At 36.9% G+C, this 20,060-nt stretch overlaps 1 protein-coding gene across 1 annotated transcript in view; it reads right to left on the minus strand.

Annotated features, from left to right (window-relative positions):
• LOC123532953 (uncharacterized) overlaps positions 1 to 19,483 on the minus strand; it is a 68,675-nt gene extending 49,192 nt beyond the window's left edge. The window contains exons 1-2 of the mRNA XM_053518015.1: positions 19,351 to 19,483; positions 920 to 1,087 (exon numbers count right to left, since the gene is read on the minus strand). Coding sequence (XP_053373990.1) covers positions 920 to 1,087; positions 19,351 to 19,417 — 235 coding nt within the window. The 5' untranslated portion in view covers positions 19,418 to 19,483. The remainder of the gene's footprint in view (positions 1 to 919; positions 1,088 to 19,350) is intronic.
• Positions 19,484 to 20,060: the final 577 nt, after the last annotated feature.

Genomic DNA, 20,060 nt, shown 5'->3' on the forward strand with positions numbered 1-20,060 from the left:
AAATTATTCCAAAAGTAACCTTTCTTTGATATTTCTTAAAATAATGTAACTTTGAGAAGCTCTACATAGCCCAATTGTTTTGTCACCAGATTATTAGAAATTTCGAAAAGGGCGATACAATTTTAAACGTTGCTGAACATGATCAAATTATTTTCACGAATTCAATATTTCTAAAGATGACGTCATAAAACAGTTTGCCCAGGCTGTCATGGTTGACTGATTCGAGTGTTCCATATCCAGAATTTATCTTCTGGTATTGTTCTTTAAGAAATGTATTATCTTAAGTCTCTACTAAAATGTGCAAGGTCCGGCCATATTTTAGAATTTATAAGCCGGGCTAATCTAAAGGTGGTAATGGAACCTGCGCCTAATTGCGGACATGCAGTATGTGTATTACTTAATACATGGAAAAACAATGTTTAAAGACTTCCCTAACTAATAGACTGACCCCATATATTTTCTATTCCAAGTAGCAGACGCATTCCTGGTTTAAATACTTCGTGTGGCAAGTTGAAATCGCCATGGATAACTGTAACACTTCGTCCGTAGAGACGTGTACTGTCTATTTTGAAGCAATTTATGGGGCTGGTCTTGTATAAAGGGAAGCCTTTAAATGTTTTGAAAGTCTAATCGTGCATGCAGAGGATGCTGAGTAACTCACCGTTGCGTTACGCTAGCGTATTTCACCGTGTCAATGTATATACATGTAATACTGTAATAGGATTTTGGTCGTTGATTTGATCTCTTTTGACTAACATATAAACAAAGGATTTGTTTGAAATAAAAAGGATTATTGAAAATAAATTACTATAGACCAAGGCCTGTGTTGGTGATCACTTACAAAATACGTTACTATAATATACAAACAACACATACAACCACTCAAAGTGAATGTCCGTTGTTACACAAAAATACTTACTTATACAGTAGGCCTCAGAACATCCATATGTTCCTTTCAAATAAAACACATAATTCCCGTTTTGACATAAAATTGTTGATATCACGTTCGTTACCGAGCAATTGTTTTTTGGAGTATTCTTACATACTACAACTTCTGTTTCGACATTTGGCGTTTGCGGAAGAGCTCCTGAAATAAAGCAGAAAATTGATTTATTCGTATTTACTAAAATCTGTCTCGAACAGATTAGAACAAACAAGTGATACTTAATTAATGGTCGAGGAAAAAATCCTTACTTGACATAATAATTTAGATATTTTGAAACTCGATTGATTTAAACCAATTTAGCATGATAATATAAGATTTCTTTATTTCATCTTAATATGAAGAGATACACAGTAACATACTAGAGAAACAATAAATCTGAAATAGATGAAATATCATACAAATATTGACATGGCATGACAACAATGTAGTAAGGTACAGTAAGGTACAAAATAATACGACATGCGAAATATTCTTTTGTGTATATGTGTGTCATTTGAGTGATTACAGCTGCCCACAAAATGAACTGTCTGTCTACAGAATTCTGTTACAGCCAATTCCTTTGAATGTGTTAATCTGAAAAGCGATACTCGATAGTACGATGATAAAAACGCGAAATCACGAAACTACGATAACGAAGACGCGACAGTACGATGATGATAACGCGATACTACGATAACGAAAACACGATAATACGATAGTACGATGTGAAAATGCGATATACTATGGTGTTTTCACCAACTGTACTGTCGCATTTTCACCAGCGTATATCGTGATATCGCGTTTTCTGTTATCGTAGTATCGTGATTTCGCAATTGTTTTATCGTACTGTCGCGTTATAATAATCGTACTATCGCGTTATCACCATTGTACTGTCGCATTATCGCCATTGTACTGTCGCGTTATCAGCATCGTACTGTCGCGTTTTCATCATTGTACAGTCGCGTTATCATCATCGTACTGTCGCGTTATCATCAACGTACTGTCGCGTGATCACCATTCTCATATGGTAACTTTATGGTTAACTGCCCATTTGTCTGCCAGTTATCAATATACTATAACACACTAGATCTGAAAAACTAAAGGCGTGTTCTTCGGAACACTTGTGTCGCCTGCATTCAGGCAGCTTTCATACAATGATACCCTATTTTGGACGCATCTATGCATTTAGGATGAAAGATTTATACACATATAAAACATTTTCAAGTTTTTTTGTTTTATATTTTACCCCGGGCGTTATCAATAAATCAGTTATCGATATTTATCAATATCCCCTACCAAACAGTACGATGATGCCGACGAGACAATACGATAGTGATAACGCGTTTTCATCAACTTTAATCGAATATCGCTTTATCGCTTTTCAGATCAACACAATCAAAGGTGATGGCCCTAACAGAAATCAGAATGTATCAAACTATGATATTTAAGCAAGATTTAACACAGATAATAATAAAACAAGTACAAATATTGCTCAAAGAAATGATACACAAGGCTAGAGTTGGAACCGATGTATGTTCCGTCTGAATTAAAACCCATCGAGATCAAAACAGCTTGGTTAAATAGCTCATTGGAGAATATAGTAAAAATACTGTCAACCCTGTGCTAAAGACACTTCCGAATAAAGGCCTCTATTATAAAATCCTGCTTATTAAGACTACTATCTCTCTTCACGTTTAACCAAAAAAAAGTGTTCATTTACCTGTGTTGAAAAATCACCTGTGACCAAAGACCACTTTTACATTTCCCAAAGGTGGTGTTTACAGACGGTTTTGGCTATATTGCACAACTTAGCTGAAAGGAGTGATAGACAGGATGTGTTGCTTTGCAGATAATCTGATATGAGGACTGTTATAGCATAGACTTTGTCTTTAATTAAGCAGAAAAATGCATCATCATAACTCTTTCCACCAATTTCACTGCATACATGGTATTTTTAAACAGTCAGAAGTCAGCTCAGGGCACGGTGATTATATTATAACGAGGTAATCAACGTCATGGCTTCAGCTAGATCATTTTATTAATTTTCCATTAATCTAATTTGTATTTGTAAATGACTTTTAGAAATTCGATTTAACAATACATATCTTACAGTCAGTTTACGTTTGTGTATTATATCATTTCTTCCTCGATCTTCGCCGTCTGTTAATGATTATTAGCCATCAGATTCTGTGAATCGTTGACCGAACATTTTCATTGATATATAAAGTTTAATATGTGGTTGCCAAAATCTCTACAGAACTTTATAACTGCCAAATTTTCTACGTATTCGGATGAAGAAGTAACATGCACTACAAACGGCAAAACGAATTTAGTTTAAGCATTATTTCCTTCCGCATCAAACGTCCGAATGACGGCATACTTTCGATGTACCGGGTATGACACACGAATATCTAACTATGTTTTTGCGTATCAGTGAGAATAATAGCAGGCGAATTCAAACCATCGTGGATCAAAATGCAACTGTGTCGCTAATTCGCAGCCATAGTTGTGTACTTCACCTATCAGCGGAAATGTGAAACAAGAGGGCCAACATGGCCCTAAGTCACACACCTGAGTAACACATCAGAACAGGGTAAATTTGTTTGAACTAGTGATTTCATGGAGACAAATATTCAAACCAATTTTCATTATCGATTGAACAAAACATGTGGCCTCTCGAGTTAAACAAGCATTTTCTTTTATTTGACCTAGAGACCTAGTTTTTGACCCACATGACCCAGATTAGAACTCGTCCAATGAAAACACACATTTTGATTAAGTTTCAAGAAGACTGGAGCAAAGAAGTGGCCTCTAGTGTGTAAATAAGCTTTTGCTTTGATTTGACCTAGTGACCTAGTTTTGACCACACGTGACCAAAATTCGAAACCATCCATGACTTCACAACACAGCAACAAACATTCTGACCAAAGTTTCATGAACATTAAATGAAAAATGCAGCCCTTATTGCCTACACAAGGTCTGTCTTTTGATTAAACCAGGTGACCTAGTTTTTTACCTCAGATTCGAACTTTACGTAGATTCCATCATGAAAATCATTCTGATCAAATTTCAGGAATATCGAGTAAAAATGCAGTCCCTATATTACATACACAGTTTTTCTTTGATTTGACCGGGTGACCTAGTTTTTGGTCCAAGATAACCTATATTCAACCTTGACCTAGATATCATCAAGACAAACATTCTGAGCAATACTCAAGAATTTCAAACTTAAATTGTGGTCTCTAGAGTGCTAACAAGATTTTCCTTTAATCCCTTCAAATTGAAATAAAGGGAGGTTATTTGTCAAACCCTCATTCTAGAGTTGTCCACCCTGATTGTCTTGGTCCTTTTGATAACATAGATGAAATCTGGAACCAATCATGCAAGTAGTTACGTTACAAAAATATGTTCATTTTAATGAAAGGAAAAGGGAGGTATCTTGAAATAAAATCAGTCTAGAGCTATATACCTTGATAATCTGAGACCACCCGAATACGTAATCTTGAACTTTCAAATCAATCACATACACATAATTCGGACTGGTGAAGAAAGAAAAATGCAAAACAGTGTAAACTAGAAAAGGCTTTTGTAAAAAAGCGCATGTCTCCCCCAATGCAAAGTCCTATAGGCAAGAAGTCAATAGGGGTCAGGAGCGAAAGTCGAAGAGACACTGATGGTTGGCTGCAATAGGGATCATCTACTTGGCATGTCCAGTCATCCCGCTAAATTTCAACACTCATGGCCTAGTGGTTCTCAAGTCACTGTTCAGACTCCTGTGACCTTGACCTTTGATCAAGTGACCTCAAAATAAATAGGGGTCATCTACTTTGCATGTCCAATCACCCTATTAAGTTTCAACATTGTAGGTCAAGTGGTTCTCAAGTTATTTTCAAAAAATGATTTTACATGAACAGGCCCCTGTGACCTTGACCTTTAATAGACTGACCCCAAAATCAATAGGGGTCATCTACTCTGCATGTTCAATCATCCTATGAAGTTTCAACATTCTGGGTCAAGTGGTTCTCAAGTTATTGATCGGAACTGGTTATCAATGTTCAGGCCTCTGTGACCTTGCCCTTTAACGGAGTGATCCCAAAAACAATAGGGGTCATTTACTCTGCATGAACAATCATCCTATGAAGTTTCAACATTCAGGGTCGAGAGGTTCACAAGTTATTGATTGGAAATGGTTTTCCATGTTCAGGCCCCTGTGGCCTTGACCTTTAACAGAGTGACCCTAAAATCGTTAGGAGTCATCTACTCTGCGTGACCAATCATCCTATGAAGTTTCAACATTCTGGGTCAAGTGGTTCTCAAGTTACTGACCGGAAATGGTTTTCAATGTTCAGGTCCCTGTGACCTTGACCTTTCACAGAGTGACCCCAAAACCGTTAGGGGTCATCTTCTCTGCATGACCAATTATCCTATGAAGTTTCAACATTCTGGGTCAAGTGGTTCTCAAGTTACTGACCGGAAATGGTTTTCAATGTTCAGGCCCCTGTGACCTTGACCTTTAATGGAGTGACCCCAAAATCGATACGAGTCATCTACTTTGCATGCACAATCATCCTATAAAGCTTCAACATTCTGGGTCAAGTGGTTCTCTAGTTATTGATCGGAAATGGTTTTCAATGTTCAGGCCCCTGTGACCTTGACCTTTGATGGAGTGACCCCAAAATCGAAAGGGGTCATCTACTTTGCATGCACAATCATTCTATGAAGTTTCAACATTCTGGGTCAAGTGGTTCTCTAGTTATTGATCGGAAATGGTTTTCCATGTTCAGGCCCCTGTGACCTTGATCTTTGATGGAGTGACTCCAAAATCAATAGGGGTCATCTACTCTTCATTATTAATGATCCTATGAAGTTTCAATATTCTGGGTCAAGTGGTTCTCTAGTTATTGATTGGAAATGGTTTTCAATGTTCAGGACCCTGTGACCTTGACCTTTGACGGAGTGACCCCAAAATCAATAGGGGTCATTTACGCTTCATGACTAATCATCCTATGAAGTTTCAACATTCTGGGTCAAGTGGTTCTCTAGTTATTGATCGGAAATGGTTTTCCATGTTCAGGCCCCTGTGACCTTGATCTTTGATGGAGTGACTCCAAAATCGTTAGGGGTCATCAACACTTCATGATCAATGATCCTATGAAGTTTCAATATTCTGGGTCAAGTGGTTCTCTAGTTATTGATTGGAAATGGTTTTCAATGTTCAGGCCCCTGTGACCTTGACCTTTGACGGAGTGATCCCAAAATCAATAGGGGTCATTTACTCTTCATGACCAATCATCTTATGAAGTTTCAACATTTTGGGTCAAGTGGTTCTCTAGTTATTGATCGGAAATGGTTTTCCATGTTCAGGCCCCTGTGACCTTGACCTTTAATGGAGTGACTCCAAAATCGTTAGGGGTCATCTACCCTGCATGACCAATCATCCTTTGAAGTTTCAACATTCTCGGTCAAGTGGTTCTCAAGTTACTGACCGGAAATGGTTTTCAATGTTCAGGCCCCTGTGACCTTGACCTTTAATGGAGTGACCCCAAAATCGATACGGGTCATCTACTTTGCATGCACAATCATCCTATGAAGTTTCAATATTCTGGGTCAAGTGGTTCTCTAGTTATTGATCGGAAATGGTTTTCAATGTTCAGGCCCCTGTGACCTTGACCTGTGATGGAGTGACCCCAAAATCGATAAGGGTCATCTACTTTGCATGCACAATCATCCTATAAAGTTTCAACATTCTGGGTCAAGTGGTTCTCTAGTTATTGATCGGAAATGGTTTTCCATGTTCAGGCCCCTGTGACCTTGATCTTTGATGGAGTGACTCCAAAATCAATAGGGTCATCTACTCTTCATGATCAATGATCCTATGAAGTTTCAATATTCTGGGTCAAGTGGTTCTCTAGTTATTGATCGGAAATGGTTTTCAATGTTCAGGACCCTGTGACCTTGACCTTTGACGGAGTGACCCTAAAATCAATAGGGGTCATTTACGCTTCATGACCAATCATCCTATGAAGTTTCAATATTCTGGGTCAAGTGGTTCTCTAGTTATAGATCGGAAATGGTTTTCAATGTTCATGCCCCTCTGACCTTGACCTTTGACGGAGTAACCCCAAAAACAATAGGGGTCGTCTACTCCAGCAGCCCTACAACCCTATTGTCAGAATAATTTGTATATTTAATATATTGATAACGTAACATATAAGCACAGATAGTGCTTGACTCCCTTTTCATGTTGTCATTGCTATAATTTTTGTTGAATTGCTGTTATTAATAGAATTTGGGTCATTTATGGTTGATTTGGGTTCATTATATGGATAGCTGTGTCCCAGCTTAGCACATTATGTCATATACAAAAATTAAAGGGAACCAGATATTTGATAGAGCAAGTACTCGTTGTAAAATGTTATGTTTAAATTTGGACCAATCAGAAACAAGTTCTAAAAATAGCACGTCTGCTGGGGTATTAATAGGTAGATGGATGACAGAGAGCTCATTCGGTATCCAGCGGTTGAAGAAGACACATCGAGGATTCAACTAATAATTTATCCCAGTACCTTGAGAAGGAGACTATTACAGTTACCCTGTCAGGGCGGATAAATTATTAAAAAGAAGACTTTGGAAGTTCTTAGACTAAAGAAGAGTAGCAGAATTTCGATAAGGTTTCGAGCTATAGGGCCAGCGCATAGGAGTTTTACCTTAAAGGTAATTGAATGCTATAGACGATAGCATATATAGGCTGAGCATCGGGAAGCTGAGACAGAGACCCAGAGTTTGGTATTTACTGAGATAGTAGGAGAGTTCCAGCTTTTAGACGGTTCAGCATTATTGGCGAAGTACAGCCAAGGCATCGGGGATAATACCTATATGGTAGTTGAATGCTACATATGATAGCATATAGGCGCTGAGCATCCAGGAGTCAGGGCAATTATATAGAGTTTGAGAGGACAGAGGCCGAGCATCTATGCGATAGGACTCGTATGTTGTTGATTCAAAGACATTGTCTGACGGGAACTTCAACAAAAAGACTAGTCAAGTATAGAGTCTCCAGCCTATCGGAGTTTGAGCTAATCATTTTTAATTAAAAATTGTTAGTTTGAAACATTTAGTGATTTGCCTGATCCCTGAAATTGTCTAACTCATAATAAGAAATCATTTACGAATCATTGGTACACGAATCATTTAGGCAAGGTAGCCAGAGGAAAATTCTATATATGAGATATTTGGTCTCACCAGCTCTACGTTTTAACAAAGGACATTCTACATCGTTTGTCAGCTAGTCTAAGACATAGTCACCTTAGCGATTGGACCCAAACCATTGTTCAAGATACTATAGGCGTAGACACTTCCCTGGGTCATATAACCAGTATCCTGACACCTATGAAGTTTGAAGGTTCTAGGTCAAATGGTTCTCCAGTTATTGCTCGGAAATGAAGTGTGACGTACGGACGGACGGATGGAAGGACGCACGGACGGACAGGGCAAAAACAATATGTCTCCTGGGGGAGACATAAATATAGCAATTTTTGTCGAATAATCATGATTGGTTCGGTTAATTTATTTGAATATCCATGCATGCATAAACAAGTTAAAGACTGTACAAAACAGTTGCATTAAATCGTTCACCTCTATTTGCTATTTGCGAACTTGACCTTTGAGCTAGGGTCTGAATTTTACCCGCGGCATATCTTCTAATCAAGGCGCAAGTATATGTGCCATAATATTTAAGATATTTAAATATCTATCCATGCATTGCAAAGCTGTAGGTCTGACAATAAAGACTGTAATCTATGACAAATATGTGACATTGACCTTTGAATCAGGGTTTTGTGTCTTGCACGCGACGGTTTATCTTGTTACGGTGCTATAGTTATTTTGAAATCCGTTTAGGCATGTTACAGTTCCAGGTCGGATACGACTTATGTACAAGGAAAAATATACTCGTGAACAGACGGACTCTCTCTCTCAAGGACACACACACACACACACGCACACACGCACACACACACATGAATAGGAATTTTAATGGAGTGTCATTAAAATAAAAAAAGGTATTTTTGTATTTATAGTTCAGCTCTTATCTGTATCGTTACAAGAACTAGACTGTGTCTGTAGGATACAGGGTGTGCCCACACTGGTACATTTGTCACAAATAAGGGACAATAATTCAAATGTTTGCACTCTTAAGGATTCGTTATTCTAGGTAATATATTTCTAAGCTATCAGCAGAACAAAACAATTACACTAAATTGGCTAATTCAAGGGCCGTCACTCTGCGCTATAATCTCAAGAAGAATGACTAGTTTGCAAGTAATATCATGATAAAGACTCATGCAAGGTTTCATTAATTTATATCAAATACCTTTTGAGCTAGTGGCATCACAAGGTAAAAATAAGCATTTATGAATATGTTAGGAGCCATAACTATAAAATAGAGGGTGCGCAAATTCGTAAAATGATAAAGACGCATGCATGGCTTCGTCAAGTTATAAAAATAAATACTTGTTGAGCTAGGTGCATCACAAACGTTTTTCGGACGGACGGACGGACGGACGGACGGACGGACGCACGGACAATACCAAATCTATATGCCCCTACCACTTAGAGATGGGGTACAGAAACACAGTATGGTTTCTCGTCATTATTTCTTAAAAGTGTTATTCCGATTCCCGGTTTAACAGTTTTTTCCAGTTGACCTTCAAAAGCACGTGGGAAACCAAATATATATGCATGCATTTGCAAAAGGCATTCATTTTTTGCGATGTTTTACAGAACTTGTTTGCATTTGAAATGGTATCGCGTTTATTTATAAATTAAAGTGGTCGTTGGTTTCACTGTATCTCCATTGAATTTATATTACATGAATATAACCACGAACATACAGAGGCAGTCATAAAAGTTCTCCAACAGTTTACGTAAAAAAACATTAAATTATATTAGACCTTGAGCTGACAATAGACACTCCTCCCCCTCTAGGTGTATTTTTACGCTATAATTTTCTTAAAGCATATAATAAGACCTATCATTCCATAAATTCTGCCATCTGGCAGTCGGGTCCTTTTTACGTTACATCCTACTTTATACGTTACCATTATTTTCTTTAAAAAAATACTGACTAGTACTACAGTTAGCCTTAAATGGTTTACTAGCTACACTATATGCCAATATATAAAGACAGAATATACTGATTTATATTTTTAGATAAAACTTCTACTTATATGAATATGCTTTACCTTATCAAATGTACTTTACCAAAAATTGTAACTAAGATACAAAACGTAAGTACGTTTTTTATATTTCATTTGAAGTGTCTATGTCAAAAGTGTTATAAAAAGAAGTTGTAGTTATAACAGATAAGAGCTTGACATACATCAGTTGTAAAATATTTCTTATTATTCTATACCTATTTTATCTATCCAATCGCAAACGTTTATTTGCAACACGTGACCGTACAATATATTACGGTATCTGGATGCACGTGCGTACAAAAATCCTGTATTTTCTGTATTTGGACGCACGCGCGTACAAAAAATCCTGTATTTTCTGTATTTGGACGGTTCAACAGCCCCATGTTAAACATACCATAAGCCCAAAACGCGTGAAAATGTTCCGAATATAAATCGGACGAAGCAGGCGCTCTATGTACAGAGTTTGATTATGCGTCTTGAAATCTGGATTTAATTTGAGGTTTTTTTTGTTTACAACACACAAAAACGATTCAAGGGATAACAATGCTATCTGATTTAGGTATTAAAACGTTCGTTGATAATTTAAAACTTAAAAATACAGTGAAAAGGATCATCAGATGTTGGAATATTTGAAAAGTCGCTTAAAGAAGCCGTTCCGGACTAATCCTAGAAATTGGTATCAGCCATGACTGTCTTAATAGCTACATCAGCAGTTTTTATTTAACGGTTAAGAAATAAAATGGAGAAGATTATGAATGGCAACGGACGGGCGGTCAGCATCAAAAACATGTCTGCTCTATAATTCAGTTTTCGTCGGATCTTCACCAAACTTGCTGACAATGTTTGTGGGCATTACATCTCGGCCAGTTTCGATGTCCAGCCAAATTGTACCAGGCACTCTTTGATTATAGTCCTTGAATTACTCGAAAAACGGGAAATTTAGCCTTGTCCACTGTTTTAAGTCGAACAGTTTTCATCCGATCTTCACCAAACTTGCTGACAATGTTTGTGGGCATAATATCTCAGCCAAGTATTATTACCACCCAAATCGCCAATGGCTGTTGTAAGGAGGTTGCACCATATACTTTTTTAATGATGATACGCAGAAAAAACAACATTCAATGAATTACGTATATTACGTATATTACGTATGAAGTGAAATAAATATAGGATAAAAAGGTTATTTAAGGTCTAACATTGTTCTGTATAATATATATTTACACTCATACCAAGCTGGGAAAAACTAGAAAAGGCAGGAATACAATATTCAGTGAAACATTTTTAATTTAAACTATTATTATAGTAAGATAAAATAGATATATTTTGTTCTTTGTATTTGACTCGTACCCAGCTGAGAAAACCATATTGAACTCGCCTAGCGGCTCGTCCAAAATGGTTTTCTCAGCTGGGTACTCGTCCAAATATATCTCCGTATTGTACAGAACAATGTTAAATAACCTAATATTATTACGAAAAACTAAGAGGTAAAGTATAGCAAAGTATAGTAAAGAAGATCAAAATGATATATTATTGACTATTAGTGTTTAAAATCTATAATATTTAAAAAGAAAGTAAAAAATAATTTTGATATGGTAAAATATTTTGTTCAACCAGATATATAACATGTACAAATTCCATAAATATGTATAATATATTTTAAAACATATAAATATGTAACAAAATATAAATCTATATAACGAAGTTTACTAATTACAATCATATATAATTTTCTTCAACCCGAATTTACAATCAAAATTAACAAAAATCATTTTTCATTTAAAATGAAACTGATTGCATTGAGTGAATGAAAAATAACATGAAATAAATAAATAAATAAATTACAAATGTGTGAAATTATTTGCAAAGTAAGTGCTCAGACTTGCTTCATATATATGGCACCTTTGAATTATTCCATCAATAGTAATACTACAGTACATTATATCTTCCAAACGTCGGTAGATGCAAGTAATGATTTTGTTTGTTTGTTTTGGGTTTAATGCCATTTTTCGACAGTGTTTCAGTCATGTAACGGTGGGCAGTTAACCTTACCAGTGTTCCTAGATTCTAAACCAGTACAAACCTGATCTCCGCAAGTAACTGCCAACTTCTCCGCATGAATCAGAGGTGGAGGACTAATGATTTTAGACACAATGTCGTTTATCAAATAGTCACGGAGAACATACGCCCAGCCCGAGGATTGAACTCACGACTCCTCGATCCGTAGACAAACGCTCTACCTACTGAGCTAAGCGGGCGGGCGCAAGTAATGAAACTGGCCAGAAATATACTGTAGAGACATGTGCCTTGGCTGTAGCTAAGAAGGCATATTCATTAGTTCTGCAGCCTAGAGAACATAATTGTTAGAATGGGTGTGTGAAGAGACAGAACCCAGAACAAGGAAAGCATTTCATAAGACACATCCCTAATATTACAGAAACGGGCTGAAAGTCTTCGCATAGAAAAAGAGTTTGAAATAATAACTCTCCTGACTTTGAAGAGTATTTCAACAGATATCAACAGTTCAATTCAAAAATGGTAAAAGTGGCCAAACTGCTCAATTTCGGTTAATGTATGTAGATATTGATGCTCAACAAAGCAACAGTGACTGATTTTCTTGATTTAAAGTATCTCTGTACAAACTGTGCTCTTTGTTCTTTGTATTTGACTACAATGATTTTGCCCCGTTTTCCTGTTGACGTTTGATGAATATAGATCCATGTGCAGAAGAGCTACTCTGAAGTAATGGTGCAATTTATTCATTGACCCGTCATTACAGAGCCAGATATGTTGAAGCAACACTTCAGAATGCAGACAGAAACAGAGAAGACCAGTCCGAACACAAAGAAGTATAACCTGAACAGATAAGTAGGTATATAGGTTATGATGGCAATAGAATCCTTCACGAACCAATTTCCGGCTGAAGGAATCTAACAACGATGAGCTTTACTGTATGTCGTCTGGTATTCCTTCGTAAGCAGAAGTTGATTATGACCTTAAGGCAACTGAAATAGGTGAAAAGACAATGAATGAATTTATCAAAAGAAGATTGATCGAAAAATCATTTCCTTTCTATGAACCCATAAATAGAAGCAAACTTAAAACATTTACCACAGTTGAAGTTACATGGAAACCAATTCTCAAAACACAATACCACAGATAAGATTTATTTAAAACAAGAACAGGAAACAAGACACAACTTTTAAATGTTCACAAGATGACCTCTTTAATGGCATCAAAAATATTGTCTGTGCAATCTATGTATACATAGAATACAATACGTCAACAAACTTATATATGATATGTTTCTTGAAAAGTATCAAGTGTATGCTGGCAACGTTCTGAGCACATAAATGGCATGGACATGCGTGTGTTGCCACTGTGCAAATTGTCACTTAAAATGCACATAACACATGTAAACTATAAATTGTTCATTTGGATTCATGCTCATGAGAACTACCCAATTCTACCAAAAGTAGATGAAAGTGGATGGAAATTTGGATTAGAAAATGACTGGTGTTCAGATAATATAGTACCTAGGAGGCAGTAAACAGTTTTGAGATGTTAGTGTCGAATTGGCCGGGGTGAAATTTACAAATAAGAGGCAATTTACGGAATGTAGTGCATATTTGAACTTCTAAATAATAATAATTGCTAGAATTGGAGTTTCAGCGGCTAGAATTGAGTTTCACTTATTTAAAGAAAATCAGTTGAGTAGCCTTGATCTTGATAGTATGACGTAATGACTTGCAGGAGCGTATGTACATGCTTGCTCTGAGCTAGCTTAAAGTGGTACATGCTTGCTCTGAGCAAGCTTAAAGTGGGGTTGTCATTTTAGCAGGGGCCTCACGAAAACTGGAACAGTGAAAAAACGGTACTGATGGCACATATTTGAGCTTATTTTAAGATTTTACAGTGTTACTGGAGTATGGAACAGTGTAGCAGTTGGGGCTATCATTTTCAGGGAATTTTCTGCAGTGATTTAAAAATTGGCAAATTTAGCTTTTTTCGTCATCAGTTTCCGCAACCGGGAGAGCACAAAATTCAGGTCTTGTAAACAGAAAACTAGATATTAGAGATGTATTGTAGATTGTTTGTAACGATAGACATACAGTGATGTTAATTTTGCAATATCTTTATTTCAGGTGTGTGGTTACAGACTTTTGTGTGAGGTTTTGAAAGTTAGGTAGGCGACTCTAGACCGAGAAGCTCAGAAAACTGTTTACTGCCTCCCTAGCTGAAATTATTTGTGACACACCAGCAACATGTGACGAGGATGACTCTGATGACGACTATAAAGAAGTAGAGATGACCAATATAAGTGACACCATATACGAAACAAACAGTGATTTTGACGACTAAGGTAACTGAAAATACAAAACTAAAAAGAACTGTTAATAGCAGTAAATACTAAATTGCTTATTACAAGGTAGCGGGAGAATGAAAAATGCTACAGCTTAAGTTTTTCTAAATTATGATTTATGTGAATTTGTTTTGGTTGAGCAGATAAGCAGTTGTGAGCGTTATTTTTCAGTCACTAACATACACATTCAGTAACGTATCGTATCGTAGGTTACAATATCAGTGCTATGCTACATGCATTTTAATAGCAAACAAGTTCGAACTTGATAAGATATTCGCATTATCTAAGTCTAAACATCATTCTAAGGATACATAAACAATCTATTGACTGAGAAATGAAAATAATATGAAATGAATTTTGGTAACGTATTAAATAATGGTAACGTTCTTGTTCTTAAAACTGTTGCAGGATAAATTCTTAAAACGTGTATATGAAAATACTATATTGTAGACATATCTGATATTTTTTGATAATTAAACCATTTTGAAATAATTGATACAAATATTTTTATAAAACAAATGGTAACGTAAATTACAAAATGAAATGATCGATTGAAAGAACAAAACTAAGCAGAAACATTGAAAACAGTATATTCTGCATATCACTGAACCCACTTGCTAATTATTTTGGTTGTTTCTACCATATAAATCACCACATTCCAGTTTTATCGTGTGTTTTTTTGTTTTTGTTTTTTTTAATAGTCGTTAAGGTAACGTAAATAACATGCCGTAATTCATATAGAACCCGCTTGCCAGATGGCAGAATTCAGAAATATGATCTACAGACAAGGGGCTTAATAATAATAATGTCTACAAAAATTCCTAGAGGGGGGAGGGTTTCATCTTCCAATATATATTGTTTCCTTTCCAAGAGAAGGAACACTTAGAATTGGTAAGTCACACTTGACTGAGCAACTGGTCGTTTAAACTGTTGTCATTACAAGCTGACCAATCAAACTCTGTGACCTTAGAAATGACCTGTAACGTTACAATTATTATTTCTGAATTGAGGCGACTCTCTGGCTGAACGTGCTCCGTGGATTACATAATACTAAAAACGAGGATAGAAAAGTGGCGTTGTTGAAACATGCCAAACATTATATTTGTCACAAAGGTAAACATGCGTCGTTATAAGTCAATCACGACGGAATGATACACTTTTTCAATTGGGTTATATCGATATTCGGACCACACCTGGCTGAGAATTCTTTATAGAGTAAGTTGATATACATGTATATGTTTTGTTTACCATGAACTTGATATATCGCTTGTGCAATTGGTAGAGAGTAATGATTAGAAACCGTGAGGTACGAGTTCAAAACCTCCGTAATAAGGGCTTTATAAAAACAAACGATTTTTTTAAAAAGAAGGTGAAGTTACCAAGGCTCGAACCTCGAAAAGCAAGGTTTTAAGTCAAAGCCATATCCTTTGGGCCATTCATTCGTTTACATTCCTTGATAACTTATACCGCTTTATTATGCATTACATATATGTTCTTGTCATTTTTTTGGCAAATCAACTGTCCTGCAAAAAGTAGTCACGGCTCAAAACACGTGGTCGACCTATACCCATTGCGACCCTCTTATTGTGCGCAAAACGTTCACGCATCGAATGCCCAGATGTCACATTCATGAAATTTAGGACATTTACTAATAGATTACAGCCATGAATAACTTGATCCATGAACACTACGTTTGTTGTATGTGAGTACGTAGACCGTAGACTGTTAGCGCATCAAATCACTAAATTAGGATGTCCAACTTAGTAGAGAGGTTGGTCCTGACCAGTAGATGGTCTTGTGTGTAAAAGTCAAGATTTAAGGTGAACTTAAGTACCAAACACCTTATAACTCTGCATAGCTTGGGTAGGACTTTCAAACTTTGTAGGAAGGTTCTTCAAGTGAGTCTGTCTGACATTCACTGAAATTACCATAACCTACTGACCTACTTTCTGTATTTGAAGTTACAGCAATAGAATCTGGACCACTTGTACTCTTTTTGCATGATAAGAAACAAATTCCAAAAATCTCCATGGCCCGCCCCAGATTTGAACCCGGAACCTTGAGTTCTCTAAGTGGACACTACTACGTCGCCATCAAAGCTAGCTGATAGGCAAGGGAGTAGAAGTGCCATATTTTCCCTCTATTTCACATGATTTTCTTGTTATCTACAGTACTTTAAATCAGACCAAAACTTATTTTGCCTTACAGACATATCTATTACAGTCATTAAAATTCCTTCATACTTTGTGTCCTGCATATTATTGACTTTTTGTGTCCCAACCACACGGTCTTGAATTTGGTATTGTCCTTGCGTCCAATCTTGGGTTTCCACTAACTGATGACCAATATTTAAAACAGACATTGCAACCGAACTTTTTCAAGATTATCATTATAAATTTATATAGATGCGCCCTAGAAGAACTTTTGCTATGCTTTTACTCCCAAATATGAATGTACGCTAGGGGTATGGTACGATCATTAGGAATAAATAACTGTTCATTACTACCGTGACATATTATTCACTACTACCTCACCACTAACATTCAGTTTCGCTATCCCAAATATGCCTTGCGCTGAGGCGCAGCGCAATTAAGAAGAATTCAGGTAGTGTGTGACAAAAGGTTAATATCAAGCATAAAGATAAATGACAACTGATGTATTTCTAAATAATAATGAAAAAGAAAATGATACAGATGCCCAATTTATCAACAGCGGAAGGATAACGTATAGGTTAATGAATGGAAAATGAATGGAACGATGGCAAGGTGATAATAGCCCGAAGGTTTCAGCTTGAGGGCTCTTGACGTCTTCCAGAGTCATTATCACACAAAGGCACAGCTCTTCCGTGTATTTACCTTTTTTAAGTAAATTGATACATTAGAAAATAATGGCGAATGTTAATGTTATAATTGAAATGTATGTCGCTAACTTATTCCTCAATCAATTATTTGCTAATTCTATATTTAGATACATTAAGTATATATATTTATCAATATATTGATTACAACTGTTTTTCCCAAAAGTATTAAAATTCTCTTGAGGAGAAATTACTAACTCACCTGCAAGCAGACATTTGCAAAACAAAATCGCATTTTCTAAAGAAGTTTCAAAAATTAATATGTAAAACTAAATAATCTTTTAAACTACAACTGAATTTCTTCAGTAACTATAATCAGGGTTCATAACGTTGCTCAAAATAAGCCACATATTCTATCAATTCTGCAAATACATGCTATATTTGCCTCTCCGTTTAAGTGCTCCATTGCAATAGTTCCATGCATCAGTGTTGTGGTTATACGATAGACAGAGAGAGCAAGCTACTTTCAGATGGATTATATACCATAAACCTCAGGTAAAACTGTCATAAAAATTGATATATGCTAGATTTATTAAATGAGTATAATTGTTGAAAAGTAATATCCTAATACTCTATTCTGTCCTGAAGTAAAGCTATAAATAGATAGATTGACCTTTGTTCTAGTCCGATCGATTCGTAACAAGAAATGCCAAAATACATCAGAAAATGGGAAAAGCACCAAACTTTGCACAGGTTTTTACCAAAGCAAAAGACACACTTTTTATGGGACCAATTGATATCTTTCAAGATGGCCGATACGGCGGCCATTTTAAAAATGGCCGCCAAAACTTAATATTAACTGTCATGGATTCTAATGAAAGTTCACTGTATTTACATTCATCCCAAAAATGCACTGAAATATAAATGTTTATGATACGATTAATCTTAATTTTAAATTAAAAAACATAGAATAACATTTCATATGCAGTTAATTTCTTTCTGTTTCCATGGTAACGGCAAAAATATAGCCATAAAACCTCAATTTTGCATTATCAAAACAAAACCGTTGTCATTTTCTCATATAATCCTATGTTAATCTTCCTCAACAGCCTTTGTATAGTTTGCACATGTATTTGAGGGGCTATTGAGGCAAAAATAACAGAAAGGTACTAATGTGTCAGAATACCTCTGGTCAGCCTCATTCCTCTTGACTTAAAATCTCAGGAAATGCCTATTGATAATACTTATTCGAAAAACGTTAATTTCAGACAAAAGATATTTTTATTAAGCTACAGTCACACATACGGATATGTACGTGCGTTGAGATACGGTGCGGATGGGATTGGTCTGTGTGTGTGTGTGTGTGTGGGAGGGAGACGGGAGCGGGACACGGATAAGTACGGAGCAGTGCGTCATAGTACGGGAAAAATGGTGAGAAACGAGAAAGAAAAAAATAAAGGATGCGAATAAGTACTACGTTGAACTACATTTTACTGCGCTGGAGGGAGGGGGGGGGGGGGGGGGGGGGGGGGGACACGGATAAGTACGGAGCAGTGCGTCTTAGTACGGGAAAAATGGTGAGAAACGAGAAAGAAAAAAAATAAAGGATGCGAATAAGTACTACGTTGAACTACATTTTACTGCGCTGGCAACTTGCCCAGTGCGTTGACGGGTCTGCGGTGAACTACGTTGAACTATGCAGTGCGGGCAGTCTCGGATAACTACATTTAGCTACGGTTAAATACGGTAATGTACGTTTCAGTACGGATAACTATGTTTTAGTACGTTTAACTACAAATGAATAAGTTTCAACCAAGTTGGACTAAAGTCACGCTCAAATGACTACGGATCGCTCAATGTTTTGTGCATGTTCAAAAGTTGAAGAAACTTGCAAGTTTGGGATAAGTCTTGAATACGTTTTGACCAAGTGTTGGTACGGATTGATACGGATTACTACTGTGAGGTACGGCTCAGCTACGGATCGATACGGATTACTACGTTTCTATCCGTGGCTAGACGTAGCTATCCGCGCCGTATGTGTGACTGGGGTATTACAATGATATTTACTTACCAATCATGTACCAATTGTAATGTGTAGCACATGGCTCGGGGGTATCAGCTATAACGTAATCATGCATAGAATACCATCCATCATCTAGGTAGAAGTCACAAACTGGAGTATTCCCTTCTTGAAGTTCATTTCCTACTAGCCTCTCTGTCACATTTGGCCTGCGATGCGTCTGTGGAGCCCGTAGACTAGCCGTATCCTTCTTTCCATGCGCACTCCATGCGGGGGCAGGAAGCGGCAGTGCGATTTTCGTACGGATTTACGGGCTCCACAGCCTCTACGATTTTGTTATACAAATATGAAAAAGTCGTAAGCCCGTAGACATGTCGCAGGTGGCATTGCACAATCCCTGCACGGGCATCGTTAGGAAGATATGCGCTGTTCGTGCAGCCAAGGCAAAAGTTTCCGTGGACATGGTGCCCAAAAAGATCATACGAAGATTGTAGAATCGTGGGTCCTTCGCAAGGCACTCGCATAGCTGCCGCAAGGTTGCCTCTCGGTGCCCGTGCAGTACCCTTGAAATCACACCGATACCACATATTGAGCAATTATTGCACGACAATCCTACAGCGGACGTACCATTGCCATGTAGCGGCCTTGATATGGGCAAAACATTTTTCAGATGGTCGTACGATTTCCACGAGAAGCATGTGGCGACTTCTAGGTAACTGCACTGAAATTGCGCGATTTCCATACAATCTCCGCGTAGCATC

The sequence above is a fragment of the Mercenaria mercenaria genome, chromosome 11 (assembly GCF_021730395.1).
Source record: "Mercenaria mercenaria strain notata chromosome 11, MADL_Memer_1, whole genome shotgun sequence".
NCBI lineage: Eukaryota > Metazoa > Mollusca > Bivalvia > Venerida > Veneridae > Mercenaria > Mercenaria mercenaria.